Source organism: Anopheles maculipalpis, chromosome 3RL, assembly GCF_943734695.1.
Source record: "Anopheles maculipalpis chromosome 3RL, idAnoMacuDA_375_x, whole genome shotgun sequence".
Taxonomy (NCBI): Eukaryota; Metazoa; Arthropoda; class Insecta; order Diptera; family Culicidae; genus Anopheles; species Anopheles maculipalpis.
In genome coordinates, this window is record NC_064872.1 from 3,780,699 (window position 1) to 3,804,515 (window position 23,817).

Genomic DNA, 23,817 nt, shown 5'->3' on the forward strand with positions numbered 1-23,817 from the left:
AGAGTAATGAAATGTTGAAAATCCTTTTAGAGAAAAGAAAAGAGTTCAGATATCTTTAACGTTTTATTGAGTGAAAGCTAAATTGTCAAACGTAAGGCGTATTTTTAAATAAAATTAAATTAATTAATTTTTATATTTAAATTATAGAAAATTGAGAGACAGCACAAATTCTTTATCCAAAGGAAAAGGAAATGAATGAAAATATGTTCTTAACGATGGATAAGTTTAAAGAACAATCTGGTTTATGGAAAAACATAAGAATGACATCACTTTACGCTTTATACAAGAAAATGAGCCTAACGTTGGAACGAACAAGTGAGAAGAGAGGATATTAATGTCTGGTTAACCATTATATGAGTAATATTTTATATAATATTAGTGCAAGGATCATCGTTTTACTGAACTTCAAACAAGAAAAAGACCGTGAGTTAGCGAATGTACTTGTATTGAGGTCAGTTAGTTTACAGAGACTATTTTTATTATAAAATGTAAGTCACTGTTCTATATTAGACATTTTTTCCTAAAACTTTTTCTCGGCCATACACGCTGTTAAACCATCTGCAAACAGACCACCGTCGACGATACGCTTTCGCAAATTTCCAAAATCCCAAGAATGAGCCAGCGGGGAACCAGGCAATTCCAACTTTCCGAAACTCAACAACAGGCCCAAAAGCGTTCTAAAAACCTGTTGAAAATCACTCTCAGAACCACTCGCCGTCCGACGACCGTCACTAAGCAGCCGCGGACACATGGACGGCTCGTAATTTTTATTGCATAAATTAACCCTCTTTAACTCGCCCAAACTGTTCGAAGCTCCTCTAGACCGAACAGTGCGGTCCAAATCTGCACATCCGATACCGTTGATAAATCATAAATTATTTTCACGATGGCACGATGCGGGAAACCAAACCGTCCTGAGCTTTTGGGCAAACGAGAACTCCGTGGACCTGGGACATGGGACTGGAGCTCACACAAAAATGTGCTACAAAAACCAACATCGTTTCGGTATCGCTAACGGTTGCGATCGTTCGGGCAGTTTAAGATCTGCTTCAAATCTAGACCGGCCGTACCCATGTGGGGCCCTGGACGGTTATATCCTTTTGCGCTTTGCACACAGCAACAAACACACACACACACACATAGATGGACTCTCCAACCGATGGATGCGATCTTCATCAAGTCCTAGCCCCAAGCGATATCGATGAACACGGAACGATCCACCGCACATTCCCGAGACCGTTGCAAAGGTCCACAAACGATAAAGGAAAAATCCCGCTTTACGAGCCCATTATGTACTGAAGGACCTCCTGGAACATTTTCCTGCCGGCGCACACTCTTTCATTTTGTTGCACTACCTCCCACTGTGGATTTCGGAACCGTGAACCGAAGGCTGAGTTAAGAACAGGGTGGAAAAAGCAATGCACGAGAACATACAACATCATCTTATTAACGTGTTTGGATAGGTTTATTTTCCGCTCTTCCCGTTGCATCGTTGCTGCTCCTGCAGCATCGAGCGCTGGTTACGGTTGCTCCCGGTAGGTCTCATTGCGAGCTTCTCGTTCGAAAAATTACACCACGTTCGATGTTGATTCCTTTGATACTTTTGATCGTGAGCTACCTATATGTGCAGTCGCTCCCCGTTTTGGTCTCTTCTCTTCTCATTGCCGAAGTGGTGAAAAGGATTCTCGCAGCAGCAACATAAAGCAACAACAAAAAACACCTTTTAAAAGCAGATTTCCCAAGAATTGCTTTGCACTGCAGCAACAACAGCAAGAAAAACGCACACGCAAAACAGAATGGTGGCGTGATTGCGATTCGGTTATTTGGCGGTTAATGTGGACAAGCCCATTGTATTTGCGCAACTGTTTGTTCGGGTGTTTGTGCTTGTTATTTTTCGCTCCGTTCTTTCTTGAGGGGAACGCAACGATGGTGGCCCAACGTTTGCAATGGTTTGCATCGTTAGACTGAATGGCGTATTGGTGCATCTCCTCGCGCCACGACGAAAACATTTTTCGACCAGCGCACCTCGGCTCACCTAGAGTTGGGGTGCGGGGATCGATTAATTTACTCCTACCGAAGGCCAGGAGAGTATAAGAAGGATTAGAACAGAAAGGATCACATTTTTTGTGTGCTTTTTAATGGGAAAAAGGTTGAGATCGATGAAAAGATTTCCCAAAAACGATATAGATCGTGAGTGCGCATCATGATCAATTTTAGATAAATCGTTTCTGAACTTTGTGTGGCATGAAAATCATAATCTGTGTTTTTTAGAAGCTGTTACGAAACCACAACACAATAAATACTAGAATTTTATTCGTATCATCTGCATTAGCGTAAGCACTAAGGGTGCATCATAAGTCCTCTTTGACTAAATCTTGAGCCCAGATCATGCAGTATGGAAATGATAGACCACGAAGAGATCTTAGACACTCCAGGAAAGGTCCACTAATTGAACAAAAACTTGCTCTAAACAACGATATATTGAGCAAGGATTACCTTCCAGAAGTTGATGGATTCATCATGAATTACCAAGCGAAGTAAGGTCCTGAAAAGTAAGTAAAAATTCTTCAAGATCAATCATGGAATGACATGGAATCAGATTATCAGATTAACTACCAACATATTTTGAATTCATGACCTTCTTGCTTAACTAGCACGTTTGTGATTGGAAGTCTGTTGAACTACCTCACAGTCACTCCATAAGTTTATTCTAATCGCATGGTTGGTTCAATCATTGATAAAGCATCGTTTCGACACGCAATCCTTTGCACACTTTCTCTTCAAATGAAACAAAAAGTCAAACGTCTGCGGCCTTTGCACACAATAACAATAAACACTAGCTTCGCTACGTCACCTGCTCGCATGAACTCGCGTTTGCAAACCGCTGCGAAAAAGTAACAAACGGACCACACACTCGCCGTCACCTTCGAGTTGGGTGAGCTGCGTGCGGCTGCCCTCGCTGGCCACTACCGTCAGGAGAAGAAAAAAAACCCACAGCTGATAGTTCCTCCTAGTAACAACGTGGATCGTGTGCGGTGCAGCAAGTACAGCACAAACAACAATCGAGCCGCCGACCAGAACGATCGATCGATCGATCGCACACCCCTGTGCGAAAACAACCACCCGAACGACGCCCGGCCGTCTCCAATCATTCGCACGGTCACGTTCCGCACCGTGGCCACTGCGAACGCAATAAAAAAAGCTAAGTGTTTGCGTTTCGATTGCGTCGCAAAAACGATCGTCGATCAAAACCGATCCGCTCGAATCATCGCGTATCCTGTGTGTGTGGTGGATGCTTGCTATAATCTCAGGATTATACACTAAACCACCTCGCCACGCTCGGTAGTGGTGAGTGGAAGCCATTTTGCATTCCTAATTATTTAAACACGGACCACTTGGCTTTATCCACTTTCCAACATCCGGGCATTGTTGGGTGAGATAAAGCCTGCCGACACCCGATCATGCTGATTCATTTTGCTGAGTCTCCGTGAACACTCGATCGATTTGTGATCGATGAAAACGGCAGTCATGCGAGCTTATGCGGGTTTGGACAACTGTTTTCCACCTCACTGCTTTCGTGGAAGCGTGTAATCGCGGCCAGAGTACCAGCCAGAGACAATCAAAAGCTAAAAGGCCCAGTGAAATACGCACACGCGTTGCCTTGTTTTGTAATCACAGTGATTTAGAATTTTAAATATCAGTTATTTTTAGTACCACGCTATTAATGAGTTAATTATAGAAAAGATGAAAAAAAAAACTAAGCTATCTGAACCGGCTCGGTAGCTCGGTTTCTTCAATTAGATATTCACACGAAACCACGAGCTGATCGAGACAAGCGACCCGGGTGGGAGGTGACGTAGAGTAATTAAGCGCATACTGCCAATTACATTTTGCCACTTCGGTAGACAACTTTCCAGGGCATTTGATTGCTGTCGATTAATAGATTCCTTGGCAGTGTGTTCCAACACCTGGAAAAGGCAAGGGCAGCTAGCAGCGCGTGCACCAACGTTGAATGACGGCTTGCGGCTTGCCAAAGCGCGAGTTGCAACTTGATTGTGAGTGTAAACGGAGGAGAATTTCTTATTCCGTGTCTTAGGAACACAAAAACAGGCTTAATACCAACAATAGCTCATTAAAGATAGTGTATGTATGGAAAGTTTTCCAGTGGACCAATGTTTATTTTCTGTCTCTGTTTTGACTACTTCCTGTGTTGTTACTGATACTTACTCGCTTACTTACTTGTATAATTTAATTTATCCAGTATTGCTTCAGAAGATCTCAATATAGCTCACTGTCAAGCACCGACTTGGGGGCGGCCCGGGGGTTCAGACGATATCGGCGATGGTCTTCAAACGACAGGACAGAGGTTCAAATCCCAACCCAACTACCTGCTATCGCAAGTCTAGTAAGCCATTCGCTGGCCGATGGCCGGCGTGACCTAGAAAGTCGTTAAGCCAAGAAAAAGAAGAAGTCAAGCAAAAAGTGTGATCACTCTTCTTATCTGTAAACCATGTGAAGAGCTTAAGTATTTGCTAAGTGTTGGATCGTCTTGTGCCATTCTCATGACATGACCAACAAACCGAAGGAAACGTAATGAACAAATATTCACCAATATTGGAGATTTAGCGTCCTAGCTTCGTTCAAATGATAATTCATTAGTATAGTTCATTTGCTATAATTCATCTGTAAGAATTCAAAATAGAGTTTCAACTCAAATTCTACTCAATTTCTGACATGGACCATTCAGAATGATTGCTATTTGTTGTCCAAAAATGTTTATCAAACGAAATCAACACATCCTTTGACTTTTACCGCATTCGGGAAAGACTTGTATTGATACATTCATATATACGTAAATCGAAACCCCTTTGTACGTGCCTGGCAGCAGCAATGGTAAAAGTGTTCCATTCCATCACGCAACCCCTAAGGTACGTACATCGTACATCCGCAATGTGTGCGCCACTATGGCTGCGTGTGTTTGAGCAGTATTAAGGTTCCCTCCTGACTGGACTTGGTCCCTCCTGACTGGGCTTGGGGCGGAGGCATTACGCAATTGGACAACACAAATTTCCCATCCAATATTTTGATTTTAACCTCAAAAACCGGGTTAGCCAGAAATTAAACCATCAACATTTTGCCTCCAATCACGTTTTCGCAGTGGGCATGATCGGACTGATAAAAGGGATTTATGTTTGTTTTTTTCTTGTTGCTTTCACTGGCTAAGTAAAAATGTGTTAGACCGCACATTTTAAGATAATCTCAGGGAACTCGAATTGGCTCGGATTCTGCAACAAAAAACCGCGACTACAAGAACACAAAAACCTATCATCCTCCCCAAAAAATTACAATCATTGTTCTCGACGCTGAACAGGCGGATGAGATTGAGATGATACTGGGGACCGATGTGTGTTTGCCCTCTGCTATGTGAGGCTGTGTGTACGTTTGTCTGCCGTGGAGGACATAATGATGCCGCAGCACCAGCAGCAGCTCCTTTTCCAGCCGATGCGACTCACAGGTGGCCCTTGACGTTGAGGGCTGCCCAGTTCAACGGAATCCGGGAACAAAGGGAACATTTTTCACAAATATGTCTGAATGGTGGGGTGTTTTGTATATGTGTGTGTCTGTGCACCTTTGCCCATTCTGCGCATGGTCAGCGTTTGCTGGCTGCATGTTTTTATTTGGAAGGAATTGCCCCTTTTTTTGCGCTGCACCGTTTTCCGAACCGCACCAGTTGGGTGGTCTGCCGTTTGTATGTGCGTGTCCACCGCCTGTGGCCAGCCGTATGCATCCCGTTCCGTTTTGTCCATCAACAGTGTTCCGCACCGTTCTGGTAGACTGCGAGGAGCTAAGGGTTCTGATGGTTCGTCTCAAGGTCTGGAAGTTAAATACTCACAAGGTATAGCGTTCGTCGAGATTCAAGCAAGCAAGTTCTCATGGCGGGTAAATGAGTACGAGTGTGAGAACATTTTAGGGCATTTAATAAACTATTTTTAAGTTATCTGGACTTACAGTAGAAACAGCAATTTAATTATGCATTTCAAAACAGCTTACGGAAATGGATATTGAACTCAACAATGTTAGACTATTTTTGGTTTGGTATTGGATCACTCTCGGTTGAGAACTCGTCAATTTGACTCGATCAGATCATCAATCTTTGATTGAGACATCTTCAGAGGTCCTGTATAGTTTAGGACTCATATCCGCAGTAGCTTAACGGGCCCAATTCGGTTCCAGAGTTACTAGGGCCTTCTCGATACCAAGCACGATTCCTCCGAATCGAATTGATTGACCAATTCTAATCTTCCAAGATTCATAAAGACTTCTGACGTCTGATTTATCAACTCTGATTCATCAACTGATTGCTTCTTATTCACAGGGTATGGACAAAACCGTAAACTCAAGGTCCTGTTAATTTAACAGGTTTCGTAACACTTTTAAAGCTACTGTATCGGTTGTTACAAAGCTTTTCAAACTGCAAAAGTTTTTGTCTTGCATTTTCGTTTCGCATGCTTTTATGTCAGTCGATAGAATAAAGCGATCAAAATTATTAGTTTCTAGAGTTTTATTTCTAGAGTTTCTTCGCAAAGGTACATTTCCATAGATTGCTAGATGATCCCTATCGACAAAATCGTTATAAATCCTCCAGCTAAGGCACTACTAAGGCAAATTTGTATCGAAACGAACCTTAGTAGTGGTTATTAAGGCAATTTTGTCAATAGGGATCTTGTCCAATGTCTTAAGTCCAATCTTGAGCCCTGCAACTACGTATATTCATCGTAATTGGTAGAGTTTCCACGCAGGATCGTTCAGAGGACTGACTACGGTTACAATCAAATCAAGCAAGCCAGAAATTTCAAATTTCAAATTCAAATTTCAAATCAAGCAAGCCAGAAAGAAAAAAAAAGCTGCAATCACTAGTTCAATCTCTCCTGCGCATTTGGACCAAGGCAAGAGCTAGATCCATAAGAGACCTTATTCAATAATTTCTTTCTTTTCATCCATCAAATATGTCTATAGAGAGTTAAATACATAAAATACAAAATACATTGTACGGTTTTGAATTTCTTATAAATTTATTCCTCAATTACACGCTTCCGCTTTTTCGTAAAATAAATACGTTGCTTTCCTTCCGTTTACAGGTACAGTAATAATATACAAAAATTTACACAAATACACGCACACACACACACACACAAAATCATATTCAAACATAGTGTAGCGGTGACCTAAACATAATAGTGTATGTCCTCCCTCCCCCACTCATCGGCAGGACGACGAGGAAAGCGACCGGAAATGTGTTCGGGTGTTTCGGAACTTTATAAAAGCTGCTCAAGCATACATAACGTAAAGGACATACACACACCCACACAAGCACGCAACGTGCTATGCTGTTTCGTGACTTTCTGACTCAATTTGTGCTTTGATGATTGGTGTCCTGTCTCTTGAAGCCTTCCAATCTAATTTAATGCTCTAGTTTATCTCACTTATATAGTTCCTGTTACTTTACACACACAAACACACACACACACACACTCACTCACACTCACTCACTCATCCTCGCCCTGTGACACAAGAGCAACGGCACGAGCACGGTCTGCCCCATTTTAAGCTTCCTATCAAATAAATATGTACAAATATGAGCTTTCCCTCGTATTCTGCTGAAGTCTCCGCCATCTAACACCTATGCCACAGCACTAGTTTTCCCAGCCTATCTTTACTATCTCACCAAGGCTCTACTACTCCCGAGACATTCTCTCAAAACATCTCTGCCACCGTACCGCATGGACGGACAAAATACCGTATGTGTTTCTCTCACCAACAGTTTCAGGGCTTTCTTCTGTTTACTTTATTTTGTTATACTCGATTAGTTCTGTATTTAGGCTGATTATGGCTTCTACTCTGCTTTCACGTCACGCACTCTCGCTTGGAGCATTGCGAAGAATGGCCCCCGACTACTATTACTACTATAGTACACCGCTTTGTTTTTAGCTACAGTACATCCCTACGAATCTCGCACACACAAATACATACTGCCCTTGCTGCTATTTTTCCTTAGTACGTTCGAACGTGTTTTTTTCTTCTATACACAAAACAAAGATTTAAAGTAATAATTAAACAAACAGTAGCGGCCCTGCCGATCCCTATGGTCAATCCGTGCAAACTTTACAATCCTTATCGTTTCCTTTTCGAAAACTCTGTCTGTTTTCTCACAGAAAACATGCCTTCCCCTTGCCCCCTCCCATACACTTCCCTTTCACCGGCACCCACAACCAACAACTGTCATGTCCTGGTAGTTCTTCAACACCACCTTGTTCTGCTCGTTTAGATACAGCATCGAGATGGAGGATAGCTGCGTCGGCACACAGCACGCCTTCGGCGCTAGCGTCGGATTGTACGAGTTGACCAGCGTCTGCACGATCGCGTGATTCGTCGTGTTCAGATGGTCCGCGATCGGGAACCGACAGTCACCCTGGCAGAAGTATGCCTCGTACCCAGGCGGCGCCACAATCCAATCGTTCCACCCAACATCACTGAAATCAACGTACAGCGGCTTCCGCTGGCAGAGTTCATTTTTCCGCCGACTGCTCCGCTTGGCCGAGGCACGTCTTGCCCTGTTCGCACTGCTGATCGCGTCCCGGATCGGTCGCTGCTTATGTCGACCGTCGTCCGTGTACGTGAACAGCAACGGTTGCTTCTGCACCCACGTATCATGCCGTTCGGCCGCATTCCGTCGTAACCGCACGTGCTCATGAACCGGTGCGGCTGGCACACTGCGCCGCTGCCGGCTGTGTCCGACCCCGGACCGTCCTCGACCCGTCACCTGCACGAACAGGCCGTGGTTTTTGCGCGGCTGCCTTAGCCACCGTTCTACGGCCGGCATCACATCGAGGCTGACCGTACCGGACTCGTTGATGGCGAGCGATTTCGTGTCGACCAGCAGGAAGGTGGGAGCTCGCTTACCTTTCACACCCGGCCGGACTATGTCGTACACGAGCACCTGGTACTGGAGCGGTGTCCTGGCCTGGGCCCGGCTGCTCCTGTGTGCGATACCGTCCCGGGTTAGGGTGAGTTCGGCGGCCCGTAGCTTCTCGCCTCGCGGGATACTCGATACGTTGAACAGTAGCCGGAAGCGATGATGATGTTGGAACCGCTCGTCTATGTGACTTTCTGTGGAGTAAAGAAATAAGAAAAAGGCTATTAACTCAACTTGTAACATGGAAATATTAAATAATATTATCTCTAGCAATCTATTAGATGCTTTAAACGGCACGTAACTTTACTATAATTGTCTCTCGTCCAGGGCAGGATGTACGATCATAAAAAAACCCCAAAAATCGGATCAATCTCGTAGCTACTTTTGGCAGATCAAGGATATATCAATATACTGATCAATCTTGTCAATTACACCCTCAAAAACCTTATGAACCTTTACTCTATGGAACCAACATACTATCATCTCTCGCTGCGATGAATTTTCCATCTTCCCTGAATTTACTGGAGGCCTACCATGGCATCAGATTTATCGAGGCAGCTGTCATAACGACACATCTTTATGTGCTGAACAGTTTCATTGTTTTAGTCATAAATAAACCATTTACAAACGGCTTACATCCTCCCAGCATGAACACTTTGGCTCATAATTTCTTAACCCTGTTACATGCAAAAGAATAAACAATCTCGTACCTGTCAATTTACCACCTGGACGATCTCAACTCCCCCAGAGACAGAAAGAGCGAGAGCAACAAAGAAAAAAAAAAGATACGAAAAACAACAATCATCTCACTACCCATCGGGCTAATATCCGTCCAGACAAAAACCAGACACCGGTTGGCATCGCTCGGCAACACGATCTCAACCCGCCAAACAATAACACCTCCTCCGTGTTTTAATCGATTTGGCAACCCCATTAGCGAATTTGAACAATCAGCAAACTCGCCCTCCATTGCACCGTTACCACCGCCACCAAAAGAACAAACTACGCATCGAGTACGCGTTTCGCAATCCGCGATCGGATCGACGAGATCGAGAGCTCGGTTTTTGTTTGCGATTTGCCGAAAATTGCGCCTCACGGCACTCATTTTAATTGCGATCGGCGCGCGCTGTGTCGGCTGCTAATATTTCTAGTACGTGTTTGTTTACAAGCGGTTCGCTCTCGATACTGCTATCCAGCGAAAGGGATTTTGCGTAACGCTTCCACACCCTAAGCGGCGCTGTTCCGCGCCCAGAACACGATGCCGACATAGGATAAACAGTTGGCCTAGAGTGGGCAATAAAACTCCCTCCCTCCCCCTCCCAGACAGACGCCGCACTAGAGGGAGTCACAGTGGAGAGAAAGGTCAACCGGATTTAGGACTCAAGACGACTCGTCTTGATCATCACCACCCTTTTCCGCCATTAGCCGGCCAATGAGGTGTTGATGGACGATCCTCTCCTTGAACCTACCACAGCTGGACGCAAAACATCAGCGCAGGCCCAATTTTACGCTTACGCTTACTCGTGTGCAAAATTTACCGATCATTTTACGCACGATGCTTCGACGCTCGTGGCCAGGCATCTTCAATCTTTGCCGCCATCGGCCGATGCACGGGACCCAGGGATGACGGGTAACGAAAACACGCCGTGTTCGGGCTGACTACGCCGCGTTAATCGTTTTTTCGGGGTGGTATCGTGATTGTGTAAACAGTGTGCGCGCCGGAATTACACAAACAAAGTGCGCGCTTCTTTATTGCAATCGCATTTCCAGGTAATGCAATCAAAGTGCACCAGCTAACACAGGCATTCACGAAGCCGGCATCCTGTTTCGAAGTATTTGGTGAATTCGTGGTATATTTCATAGCCACTCTTGAAAATCACAAAGAAACATGCATAGTTCTTTTAATTGCGAAAGGGTGAAAAACACTAATTATGCGTTGCCATAATTTTGCCATAATGGCATTAGTACACACGTTGCTAAAGATGAGGTTATCTGCAGCTGGAACCACTTTTAAATCGCGTTATTACTCGCCACGTTAGCTTGCAATTAATGGAATATAGAAAACAAGTTCATTCCGGCTTCTGCACCCCCAAACGATCGTTACCGATATAGTGTGTGGCAACGCGATCGTCGTTGATCAACCCTAACCAGCTTTGCATCAGCTGCAGTTACCGGTTTTTGACGTCGTCGTCGTCATGGCTTCCTAGAGATCTACAGAAACCCCTTCTCTAATAAACACTTTGGACAAGATCGTACGTACCTTCGTGCGTGAAACTTCGCACCGTGTTGGCGTTGCGCGTGTTGAGTCCTTCCTTTGGTACACTGACGGAGTCGACCAGATCATGGCCCATGATCTGCGCGTACAGCTGCTTCATCGCCTCCGGTATCACCACCTTAGATCTATCGATTTTTGGTCGATTAGGAAACCCGAACAGGCTCAGGAGATTCTTCTCAATCTCGACTAGTGTTTTAGGATCGGGCCTGCTGGCACTGTCACCATAGTGGTCGGCGTCATCACTAGCATAAGGCTCACCGTCACTGATCTCGTTCTCTAGCTCCGACTCCTCCGCAGGTTCTTCCTCCATCTCACCATCCAGGGCTACGTCCTTCCTGGAGACGTACTCCTCATACTCGTTGGTATCACTACTGCTTACAACACTACTGCTCCTACTGCTGCCCGTTTCACCTATCCGCTCTGGTTCCTGCTGATTGTAGAGGCTGCTGGTCTTTGACTGTTCCCGTTCTCTGTCGATCCCAATCACTGTGGTGACTTTCGTCTGTGGCGCTGCATTGTGGTCGGTGCTAGCGACTCGTAATACACCGTGTGAAATCGCTAACACCACCAGCACATAGAACCATGCATGCATGATCGTAGGAAGTAAGGGTCTGCGGAAAAAGAAAACAAAAATCGAGTTAGAAGAGCGCTCTACTACTTCTCTGCCGAACAGTCGGCGGATGAATGTGACAATCCGTTTGTCTGCCCGCTACCTAATAAACACTGACCAACGCCACAAAACAACCAACTATCTTGCGATTAGTCAACGTGTGCGCGCGCGCGCGCTCACGCTCTCGCCCTCACAGCTCAACTCTGGCACTAGACGCCACGTCGCGGCGATGGCGAGTGCCGCCAAGAAGGAAGCTGATAATTAAAGTAAATGTTTTCAAAAACAACACCACAGTTGACGCGAGTCACCGAGATCTGGGCATGGGAGGAAGGGGGACAAAGATTCTCGGTCAAAGATTGGGATAGACCGGGTGGCGACTGCTCGCTTATTAGCTTCCATCTTACGCTGGAGCTACGCGGATTCGCGGCATGCGGGCATCTTGAAGTCTCCACTTTCCAAGTGCAAATCTTGCCACTTGCAGCGCACTTTACGCCACAGTCTGTTTCATTTCTCGAGTAAAGGTCGAGCACGTCCGAGGTCGTCCGAGGTACAGGGAACAGGGTTCGCGTACACATGATTCATTTACAGCACACGGACGCGTACACACATACACGCGGACAGGGAGAGAGTGCCATAAAAATCACCTTCTTTAAGATCGCCCACTTCAGCAAGTCTCTAGACATCCCTGGATCAGGTGCAGGCTAAACGAAGCGAGCGAGCGACTTCCCATGGTGCTAGAAGAAGGTTTGGTTTTCTGACTCCTTCTGCCCAATACGATCCTTGTAGGTGCCAGAGCGTGTGTGTGTGAAACAACCGAAAAAAAAGGACACAAGCTGCGATTCTCAAGTGCCTCCTCTTTATAGGGGCCTATAAGGCTTCCTTAGGGATATTCCTTCGTCTTATGAAGGACCCTTTTTTGGTTTTCTACCAGAAATCAGGCTTTCGCACGCCATCTCGCCCGCTCTCGCACGCGCTCTCGCTCGCTCTTATGCGCCGAAGCCGTCGACAAACCGGAGGCGATTGCAGGCGATTACAGGAAGATCTCCGGGATCTTGGATAGTTGAGTTTTACTACCTCTTGCCACTCAAGTGGGCAACAAACCCGGGGTTGTTGCCGTGCCCTGCCGAGGCTTACGCACGGAGGACAACAAATCGATTGTTCTTCAACAATACGGTGGGCGGAGAACTGAAGAATGTGTCTCGTTCGTTATTTGTGTGTTGCGCGTCCCTTACAGTTGTCCTTGGGCTACCGCACTCGAGTGCTACCACACACACACACACACACCTTACTGAGCTATAACGGGCGTTTAGGTACAAATCTCTGTTACTCTGTTAACTGGATGGGGTTTTTCCCGGTCCCACGTCCATTTATTCGTCCAACGCCGAGAGGCAGCGCTGGTTGTCTGAATGTGGGATGGATTTGGTAATTTCCATACCCACTTATCAATGGGGAGCACCTGCTTAACGTTCGCTACGGCAAATCGATCCTCGGGATCGATCCCTTCGGGTACAGCAAGCATCAAATCGTCGTTGGCGATTATTTTCTGGGAGGAGACGTGCACATTGAAGGCATAAAACACGCACGCACCACGATCGCTCTATCGCCTCCTACTGCCACACAACTAGGTCACGCCAAACGTACCAAGCGAGAGCAAGAAGAAATTGCACGCTAATCTCATCATCATCCCCAACCACCCGTACGTACACACACACACACACAGCAAACGATCAGACGAACTGCATACAGGGCAATGCCAACAGTGCGTCAACAGCAAAACGAGCTGTCGGGAGTGCAAAAAAAAAAAATCCAACGCCAACTTCGGTCCCAACTGGGAGCAATGATAAAGTCCACGCCACCTTCGAACAAGTTTCCAACCTTTCCAACGCCTCCTTTCTCACTTGCGGCTGCGGTTCAGGCTGCCTGCCTGCGGTACCTGCGAACGCGAAATGATCGAGCCAAACGCCACACCACCAAAGGGACTCCACTGTAGGCTATACCACCCTACAGGCGCGAAACTTCCTTCCCGGGAGGTTTACAGGTTTTGCTATTTATAGCACAGGCAGATAAGACGGGAGAAGAAGGAGTGGGGTGTTGAAAAAAAAAGCAACAACACAAACTCACCCACCCCGCTTACATCACGTAACACGCAGAATGGTTAATCGCATTTGAATAATCATCGTCAGCAACCTTCATGACACATAGCTCAGCGAAATATAAAAAAAAGAAGCTAAACGGCAAACGGCCGTTCTACATACTGCTCCCAGTTTCGGAGCCAGCTTACACCGGGGTCCTGGGTGCTTCAAGTCGGTTTGATCCGGCTAAGGACGACTACCATATTTTAATCTACGGTACGCGGGGTACGCCTTACCCGTCCGTCCCCGTTTCTGAGGGTGCACAATTTTACTACACATGTCGCTGGTGCTGCTGTCGCCAGGATCCCTTTATCCCCTTACAGAAACGACAATAGACGAGAACGGCCGTGGTTGACATAAAAGCATTAAGTGTGGGTTTTATGTGTTGATTACCTAACACGTTCTGGGTGCTAAATGTGAGGTGGCTTTTAAACCTTCGGTAGCGTCAGCAGGACAAAAAGACGCCAGACAACGGCGTCAGGAACTTCTGGCGGGTGAATCTGTGCACAAACAGTTCGCCGGGCTGTAGTTAATTAATCCAACTATTTTGGTTGAGCTGCTCGCATTGCTGCTTGTTAGTGCAGTGTGGTGAACGATCGCTGCACTACGTTGACCCCGTTGCCGTTGCTGTTGTTGTGTTTATGGCAGATAGTGAGCGGCCAGATAAAGCCAGACGTCAGAGCACGTCCTTCCTATTTGCTCTGATTTATGTCGGTGAGTTAACCATCGTCGGCTTAATTCTCACGGCCCCTCGCATAACTTCTGGTGAGTTATTGACACCCTCGGATTTAAATACTTCTCCGAAAGGGTCCACACTAATTAAGTAAGAACTGAGTTCCGTCGGTTCCGATTGTCAGGGAGTGAGTGATACGATCACCAACCGAAAAAAAAAGCTAACCAAAGATGATCCTTATCCTTGCGATTCTTACCTTCTTCTAGTGTGCCGTCTGGCGGCCGTTCCTTGCTGCGTGACAGGCCGATCGCCGAGCTGTGTCCTCGGGAAATCTGCGCTTTCGCTGCAGCCGCGGGGACACGCAGCCGCATGCGCACACAGCCGTTCCCGCGTCATGTACTCCGAGCCGCCGGAACGGACCCGGGACCCTGCCGTCGCCTCGGATACGAAGGATATGGTGTGCGGCTAGGATACCGCAAAACCTCGTGTCGCTGGTTTGATAAGCTACTTTTGCGACGCGAATACCAAACACTGGACGCGTTAAACGTCAACACTACTGGTAGTGGCTCGTTACACTTGTGGCCCGTTTGGCCCGTATGGCACTGTGTCGTAAATGGGCGTTCGAATGTTTCCTGCTCAGCGGCCACTCACTGGCACAAAGCATTATTTCACTAAATCCAAAAAATCCACCCGAAATTCCGTTCGACCGTCACACACGACTTTCACATCGAACCACTACTGCACACTTCACGACAGGACGCTCCAAGTGCGGGTCTTCCTGCCGCTTCGCTTCTTCGGTGCCTGCACTTCCTTGCACTTGATGCATATGTGAGACTGTGTGACTTCGTGTACGGGTGTGTATGCGTGCCAGTGTGTATTGATGTTTGTGTGAATGTATGTATGCACGGCTTTGCTCTCTTGTTTTAATTTTCTACACTCTCGGGCCGATCCTTCTTTGGCCGATAATGTTCCAAAGGACCTGGCTCTACCTGCCCAAAACCACTGTGGACCGGGACCCTTTTTGCTGGCTCGCACTTTGCTGATGCACTTTTGCTTTCCGTTCGCCCGTCAGGCTCTGGCCTCGCAAAGGCCGCACACTAGATTGCAGGTTGCAGACACCTTTCAGGCTCACACTATCGAAAACAACCAGGAATTCAACAACAAAAAAAACCTATCTGTCCACTGATTGCACGAAAGTTGCTCGTTCACTTTTCTTGTCGCCCACGCGCGTGCTCACACACGGTCTTATGCACTTCCTTCGCACGAGATGCACTTTCGGTCTGGGGTGTCCCGCAGAAAACACAAACACACACACACACACACAAAACAAGCTGGAAGGTAAATTATTTGCGTTCCAATCGTGCCCGTTACATTCCAATCTTTTATTATTATTTTTTTCCTTGCTGGCAAAGGCCTTTACACACTCATTTACTTTATTTCACTCTTCCACTCGCACACGATGGCTCTGCGCTCCAGATTGAACCGATTAAAGCTCGCATGCACTTCGATCACCCGTACACACTATCAGCTTGCACTATTTTCAGCCAGACTTGCTGGTCTCAAGCAAAGGAGGTGGACAACTGTTTTACAACGGACGAAAAATGTATTTCTTCCCATGCGCACTATACGTTACCGCCTGTACACACAACGGCGCTATTACTGTGCACTCGGGGACTTCGGTGGTTTCGCGGCAGCTTCACAAAGTTTTCAACACTACTCGCGACAGCATCTCGAACACGAATGAATGAACGCGAGAGCAAACGTTCGAATGAATGCCGCCCGGCCAGCTGCCGACTGTGGAATGAACTGCTGCGCGAATGAATGGTTAGTGGGCGTGGTCAGCGTGTTTTACGGAAAGGATGAGAGGATGATCGCGATCACCCTTAAAAGAGAGGATCAAGACGTTTGAAAGACGTTTGACGTTCGAAATGACAGTTTGAATTGAGGATCGCAGAAACGCACACTGAAGGTGATCTTTGGCGTTCTTCCACGACGCATTTGAATTGCAATGTAATTTCTTGGCAAAGCAGCAATCGCTCAGCTTTACATGTATATCTGACTGTTCGCGGTACTTTTATCTCGTGTTGCTGGAGGGCCTCGCGTTAATTGTGGTTATCCTTGAGAAGCAAACCACAGTACCTCAGTGAACGATCGTCACGGTGCTGCTGCTGCACTATCCCTGTCCTGTTCCTGCTAGCTATCTCTCTCCCTTTCTCCCTCTACCTCATTGATCTTCACTTCTCTTTTGCTCTTTACCACCAACCGAGCCGAGTAAGAAATATTGAGGAAATCATATTTTCATTAACAGTTATTTACACTCCAACAAATCGTGAAGATTTATGTAAACTGTGTAAACTTTCATCTCGGGCCTCGCGGGAGCAATCGATCGATCCGATCTCGATCCCAGCACCCTCCATCCGGCCCTGTCCCGCGCACAAAGGGTCTGCTCGCGATCATACCGCCGTAATGTGGCCGCTTGCACAAGGGAGAGTGAGAGAATATTTATGAGAACGATTTGTAAACACTACTAGCGAGCGTGCGCGGCCGCGGCTCAAGCAAAGCGACCGATCGCACGCGAGCCGACGAGGCACTTGTCGTACTGGTCGGGCAATGTGCGTGCTCTATCGTGATCGTTGGCTCAGGATAGACTGATTGACGCGAGCACACACTCGCATCCACGCACACAGGTTGTGGCCTTGCGTGGAGTATGGAATCGCTACAGGGCCCTTCAGTCTCACGCGCCCAGAAGCGCGAGAGAGCGAGCCCCGTGCCAGAAGAGAGCACAGCACAGCAATTGCATGTCATTTTCACTTCCGAATTATTTATTACCACTCCGGCACAACGGAAACCGACCGAGTCAGTATATCTGATCGTCAGGCCAGTCAGGCAGTCCTCTCATACCGGTGGACTTCTGACACCGGCCTATCGGCCACAACTTGCCACGACTTGATGCGCCATGCATCTGGCCATGCACACGGGATTGATGCTCTGTGAAATGAAATTTATCTGTTATTTAGATCGAATGAATTATATTTAATCAAACAATTAATAAATTATCACCACGCTTTGCCAGAAGCGGCACTGGTCATGCCATGTTTACTCTAAGACACACTTCCCGCTTTTTGAGACGATCGACCGGGCCGAGAAAGCTTGCCTGCTGCCGAAGTAAAGCAGCCGATACAGCACCCTCGGTCGGTACGGTTGTGTAATCTGGGCCACCCCGTCTATCGGTGGCGCTCGCTGTCTGTGCGTCTGAGGAGTGAGTCGTGATTTCTTGTCTACTCTTTTTTTTCACGTCAGCAAACTGTTGTGATGTCCATCACAACTTCATCCATTGGCGGAACTATCAAGCAATAGATTAACAGCGTTGCGTTCTTTTAATCCTTCTGCAGGGGGGAACGAGATTTTACTACCTTTTTTTCTACCCACTGCCAGAGCTCCTATAAAGCATGAGCAGCATCAAACGGTGAGCCCAAAACATGATCCTTCGGGGGAAAACCCCGAAACTCCGTTCATGAGCGAAATGATACTAGAAATAACAAAAGGATCAGAGTGCGTTTATTATTTTTCACACCTTCAAATAAATTATGACCTGGAAGGATGTTTAGCCTCCGATGGTAGCGGGATTTTCCGAACACTTCGTGAATGAGCCTCCCCTAGACTTGCTTAGATAGCTGGGAAATACCCAACCGTTTTCATTCGCATTTCTTATCCTGATCTTCATGTAGCTTTGCTCAACGTAAATTAATACCTTGCGAGCATTAGACGACGTTCCACAAACAAGACATCGCTTTTTTGGTATGAATTTCCAATAAAAAGCACCTTCCGCAAGTCAGGTAGTCAGTAAAGACATTCAGAGTCCTTGCAAATGACACTTAAAAGCAGTTGGCTAACACTTACACGTCTCTAGCTGTTGGCCATCGAAACAAGGAAGCGATTCTAACTCACCCGAAAGGTCAGTAATCTAACACCCCTGAAACGAAGCAGTGTTTATGCAAAAAAAAAACTTCCCAAACGATCAGTTCGATGCAAAAAAAAAAGCAACTCACACGAATAGCTTCGGTACTACATTGTAATCGTCCTTCTTCTTCGGTTCGGTTACCCAACACCGTGGATCGGTTTCAAGTTACACCTCTGCTGTCCCTGGACGCTGGTCACCAGCCAGCCCAGATGACTGATAGCAGTACGATTCCCCAAAACCTTAACCAACACAAAATCGCCACCGGAGGCACCCCACAATCAACAATATTCAACAGCTCCAGGGAAACAAGTTATCTGACAGGGCTTTTATGAGCCCGCTTCCAACGCTTGCCTTTGATTGTGTGCTCTCCCCCTTTGCGTCTGTGCAGAGGTTTTGCTTATGTTGTTTTCATTTTTTCACCTTCTTCACCCCCTCCCTCATACACAGTGAGCGGATTGCGTCGTGTGAATGTACCGAACAGAAGCACAACCTTCGCGGGTAGCCGTCGAAGGACGCAACAGCATAATGACCAGACACAGTGGCACTGGCTGTACAGACTGTATGTCGAAGTATTCTACAATCTACGATAGGTGGCAGTTCGGGCTGAATGATCGAGGACCAAGACTTGACATTCGCAAATGACTGAAAATAATAAACTCTTATTCAGCTAAGAAGGTTCCCATCCGCTCATACAAGAAGTCTTCAAGCGCGCGATTTACGAGGACAGCCAGCAAACCAGGGAATAGTTCGCGCCGACAGAGGTCATCGGCTGGGCAGCATCATTCGACACCTTGCCGATATTCGCGATCGATCGATCAGTCAGTTCGCCGACCGCCGACGAATGCTGCACACACACGCGCACGCGCTTACACACACTGCATGTGATCTTTCGCAGCCGCCAGAACGTCTGCGGCGAACACGCACCAAACCGTTCCTTTGTCGGCAATCATTATCGTCAATAAATGGAATGAGTATCCCCCAAACTGGGGAAACGGTTTCCCGGTGTTCCCGGAAGGTAGCAGACGGGCGAGAGACATATCGAGCTCCCCAGCAGCAGTTCAATCAATTTTACATCTCTCACGCCCGGCCAAGAGCGAATGAAACGGAGCGTGCAAATTCCAAGCCCAAGTGCGTCTTGCGCACATTGACGGCTAAATATATAATCAACCTTCGACACCCCGAACAACCGGCGGTCTGACAGCGGCATTCGGCACTCTGCACGCTTATGTTTGAAATTACCGAAAATCCTTCAGATGAAAGTAAACAATTTGGTAGCCGATATGTAGCAATTTTATGCTTTTTGGAACCAAAAACACGGGAACCTTTTTGCCGTGTTGATGGTAAATGTAGTAATAATATACCTGAAACAGCTAGCCGAAAGTTTCGAGCGATTGGCGTGTAGTTCGTTTAATTATGAAAGTTTTAGTGTTGCCTGTGACCTACTTGAATGGTATTAACAGCGCTTATGCAAGCACGCTGTTCATGGCGCACAGAAGTAATTTCCTGGCCTTAATGTTTACAAGAAGTAATCAGTTTTAACGTCAAAACGTCACTATGACGTTTAATACGTTTTATAGCGTCAGTACACTATTTTATAGCATCGATAGGTAAGACGCGTTTCATAATCTGCAAAACGGAACTCTTTCACATTGAAAATATCTATCCCAGTCTGCTAGCTTGTTCGGTTTTCAGCTTTTTGTGGGTCAACTATGCTCAGCTTATGCATTCGTCGTGCGCGACTTTCAAAAGCGCCCCGAAAGACCTTCTCACATACTCGGCGGTGGTGCGGTGAGGAAAAATGAAAGGGCCCATAAGCCCACGCGCACACACACACGCAGAAAATACGTTTGGCGCCCTTTCCATGTTGCGGCGATCGATGACACAAGACGAGACGAGTGTTCGCCGACGACTGCAGAGACGTCTCGTATAGCTCAACCAGCGACAGGCTGTCTGGTCCGGTCCGGGCTAGCACAACCTTGAACGACCCATTAAAGGAACACACAGCACAAAACAACAAAAGCGACGCTTACCGCATCCTCTCCCAAGCCGTACCGTTTGGGCATTCACAGGCTTCGGGTGCGCCTATGGCCGCGTGACGCTGCTCACCAATGATTCGTTAAATGTAAATAAATTATACTGACCAGCACCGCACCTTTCGGATGCTTTCATAAGCGTCCCAAAACGTCCCGCAAAGCGTCGGATAGTAATCAACGCTGTAAAATGGACACATACACACACAAACCGTGACAGCCATACAATAATGGCGTGATCTTCCGTAGGCAAAAAGGTGCCGCAGCTCGAGTGGCCCTTCGGTGCCCACTCGTAAACGCTGATAATGCGCCAACAACAATGTGCCTATGTGTCGATGTGGCCCCGGGGACACGCTCGGACAAGGAAAGCTCTCCGGGCCTTTTTTCTTTTTCTTTTAGGATGCTGCGCAATACACAATAGACGACCTAATAAGATTTGTGCCGTCAAGCGGTCTCGGGGTCTCACTCCTCCGATTTTCTTGTGGAATCCTTTGGTTCGGTCCAACACATACACACGCATATGCGACGTCTCGGCAGCGGGAGGTGCCGAATTTCTCCTCGCAATACAATAGAGCTACTTCGCTTCCAGACGTTGCCAGACAGCTTGACTCCGGTCGTCGGGGTATGGCGAGGGCAAAGGAACGAACAAAAAAAAAAACAACAAGCATCTTTAAAAGTCTAAAAACACTTTGAAACAACAGAAGTGTAAAGAACGGTACAGCTTAGAGTTTTCACGTTGGTTGCTGACGTCCAATTGACCGAGGACCGATCGTCAAACGGTTTTTTTTCCTTTGCTGTAATTCGAGATCCCATCAAGATGCCCATCTCATCGGCTTATCGGTTTCTATTTCTGTGCGTAAGTGCAATTTTCCAAGGATTGTGTATGTACATCCCTCTCTCTCTCTATCTATCTCAGCCGGTAGTGGCTAGCATTCCTCGAAGCCAGCTTCGGTTGCCATATGCATCGATTGGTTGTTTTTTTTTTAACATGCATTCCATTTTTGCCACTTAAACAGTGCCTACTGGCTTCAATTTCCGAGTATTCTAGGCGAGGCCTCTACAGCAACAATGACTTCACAGAAAAAAGAACTTTAAACCTCCTTTAACCAAGAATGAGGCATGAGAATATCTGTAAGCTTGTGTACGAAATTATCATATTACATAGTATGTGCAATGTCTTCAATGAATTCTACAACAATAGAGGAGTAGAAACTTAACAAGAAGGACTGCAGGAGGTTTAAGTCATGACGAAGAAACTATAGGCATTATCTGATTATTTTATAAAGCTTTTGCATACGATATCTAGGATCGACTGTTATCGACAACGGAGCCTGTCTTTGCGCGACAGAATCAGGGTTCAAATCCCATCCGAGGCGTTCCATCATAGTTTGAGGGCTGCCTGTCATCCAACTTACATGGTATAAACAAGTTTTAGTAAGCTATTAGATGATCTAGCAGAGGTTGATCAACCAAGAAGACACCTAGGATCGAAAAATAGTGGCAACGATAAGGCGCCTCAAAATATCAACCGGAGTCGATTCTTACAACAATTTGTAGGAGGACAAATTCAAGGACGCGTCCAGGATGTCAGACCAGGATGTCTAGGATGGATTTCGACTAAAAAAGTCTATCTCAAGTACCTCAAAGAGCCTCAAAAGAGATCCTTCAAAGAAATATTCGTAATCTACTGGCCGACACAGGCTCTCATTCATTCAACGAACTTTTAAGGACAATGTCGCATGTCACTAGCATCATCGTCATCAGCAGAGTAGCATCCGGGCATTTCCTTTTTCGCGCATTTCATTCATAAAACGAGCTCCTCGTCAAGCCTCGTCAGCTCTCGATCAGTAGCTCGATCGTGTACGCCACCTCACACCACTCACTCACTCACTCACTCACTTGCCCACTTCCGGTACGTTGGCAAGATTCCGATGCCACAAGCACAAAACAGCAATAAAAACCGTCCGATAATAATCGAACCATCACCATCACCGATCATTGGAACATTTCTCGAACGGTGTCACGAACAAAACGAGCTTCTTGCAACGGCACGAAAACAATCTGGCCCTTTGGAACATTTCTTTTTTTTTCCCCCAGCGCGTCCGCCCCTCAGCGCTACCCAGCAGGAACAATAATCATTCGGACGCGGAAAACGCTGAAGGGAAACCCGAACGCATTTAATTGATACACGCATTGCGCGTTCCTGAATGAATTGCAGATCACGAATGAATCCCAATCCCGGTTTCCGTCCGTCCGGTTTTTTGCCCGGCCCGGCCGAACGCACAAAAAGGCACACCACCACCAGTAGCAGGGCTGGCAGTCGGGTTGACCCATTGCCGTCGGCGGAATGCAAACTGTCCCCATGTTGGCCTGACGGATGCTGTGACGGGTATGTCAATGTTAATTTCATCTGCCGCTGTTGTCGTTTTATACATTTCAGTTTTTCTTTTTATTTATTTGTGTGCCGGGCTCGGTGATGGGATGGGATGTGTGCCGGGCCAGATGGGAGCCCCATCTGGCCTCCAGGAACAACACGAACAACGAAGGGGCGATGTCGGAGGGGGAGGAGAGACCTAAGCATCGATTGTGATGCGACTCGCGGACTCGGACATCGGACTGGTTTTCTCCGTTTGCTTATGTTTTATTTATTTGTGTGAGCAAAAACATTCCTCTTAATTGGAATGGAGTTATCTCCTTTTATAGGAAAATTTGTTTTTAATTGATTTCTTCTCCTGGATTCTCCTGGATCTAACTTCCCCCGTCCAAACCCGTCCACTGGGGCTCGTGCGAAGCGGTGCCCCAAGCGGGTTCCTCCTGTCCGAGTTGCGCCATGACGAGCACATCTGCAATCGATACGCCGATCTTCGATTCGATCGCCCTCACTACTCCGCGTATCCAGACGGCGCACTTCACCAGCAAACCGGATCGCCACGGGCCAAACTACCCCGGTTTCGCAGTCGTATCCCGAACCGCAGCAAGACACACTCGTGCCGTTCGTCCACCACTGAAACCGGTCCGGAAAGGGTCTGGAAATCAGGTTTCAGATGACCACCGGTCCTTCTGGTCAGGCCAGGATTTCTGGAGCGCCTGTCAGTGTCCAGCTTCCGTTCTTCGCACGGGTTCTTCCCGTTTTCGATAGGGACGTTGTCCTGTGGCGCGTTT

General features: G+C 46.9%; 2 protein-coding genes across 3 annotated transcripts in view; both read right to left on the bottom strand.

Annotated features, from left to right (window-relative positions):
• The window catches only part of LOC126563828 (nuclear pore complex protein Nup154), a 505,032-nt gene that overhangs the window by 312,584 nt on the left and 168,631 nt on the right, over positions 1-23,817 (bottom strand). The window lies entirely within an intron of this gene.
• Positions 8,200-15,104, bottom strand: LOC126564437 (protein decapentaplegic). Its single transcript, XM_050221483.1, has 3 exons — positions 14,921-15,104; positions 11,235-11,860; positions 8,200-9,168 (listed from the first exon to the last, which is right to left on the bottom strand). The coding sequence occupies exons 1-3, from the start codon at positions 15,058-15,060 to the stop codon at positions 8,255-8,257; spliced, it is 1,680 nt and encodes a 559-aa protein (XP_050077440.1). The 5' UTR covers positions 15,061-15,104; the 3' UTR covers positions 8,200-8,254.

Excerpts from the sequence above, each read along its gene's own strand:
- LOC126564437 (XM_050221483.1), bottom strand. The coding sequence starts at position 15,060 with ATGACGCGGGAACGGCTGTGTGCGCATGCGGCTGCGTGTCCCCGCGGC. Across the intron at positions 11,861-14,920 it reads AGACGGCACACTAGAAGAAG|ACCCTTACTTCCTACGATCA; the intron begins GTAAGAATCGCA and ends CTTTTTCCGCAG. Across the intron at positions 9,169-11,234 it reads GCGAAGTTTCACGCACGAAG|AAAGTCACATAGACGAGCGG; the intron begins GTACGTACGATC and ends TTTACTCCACAG.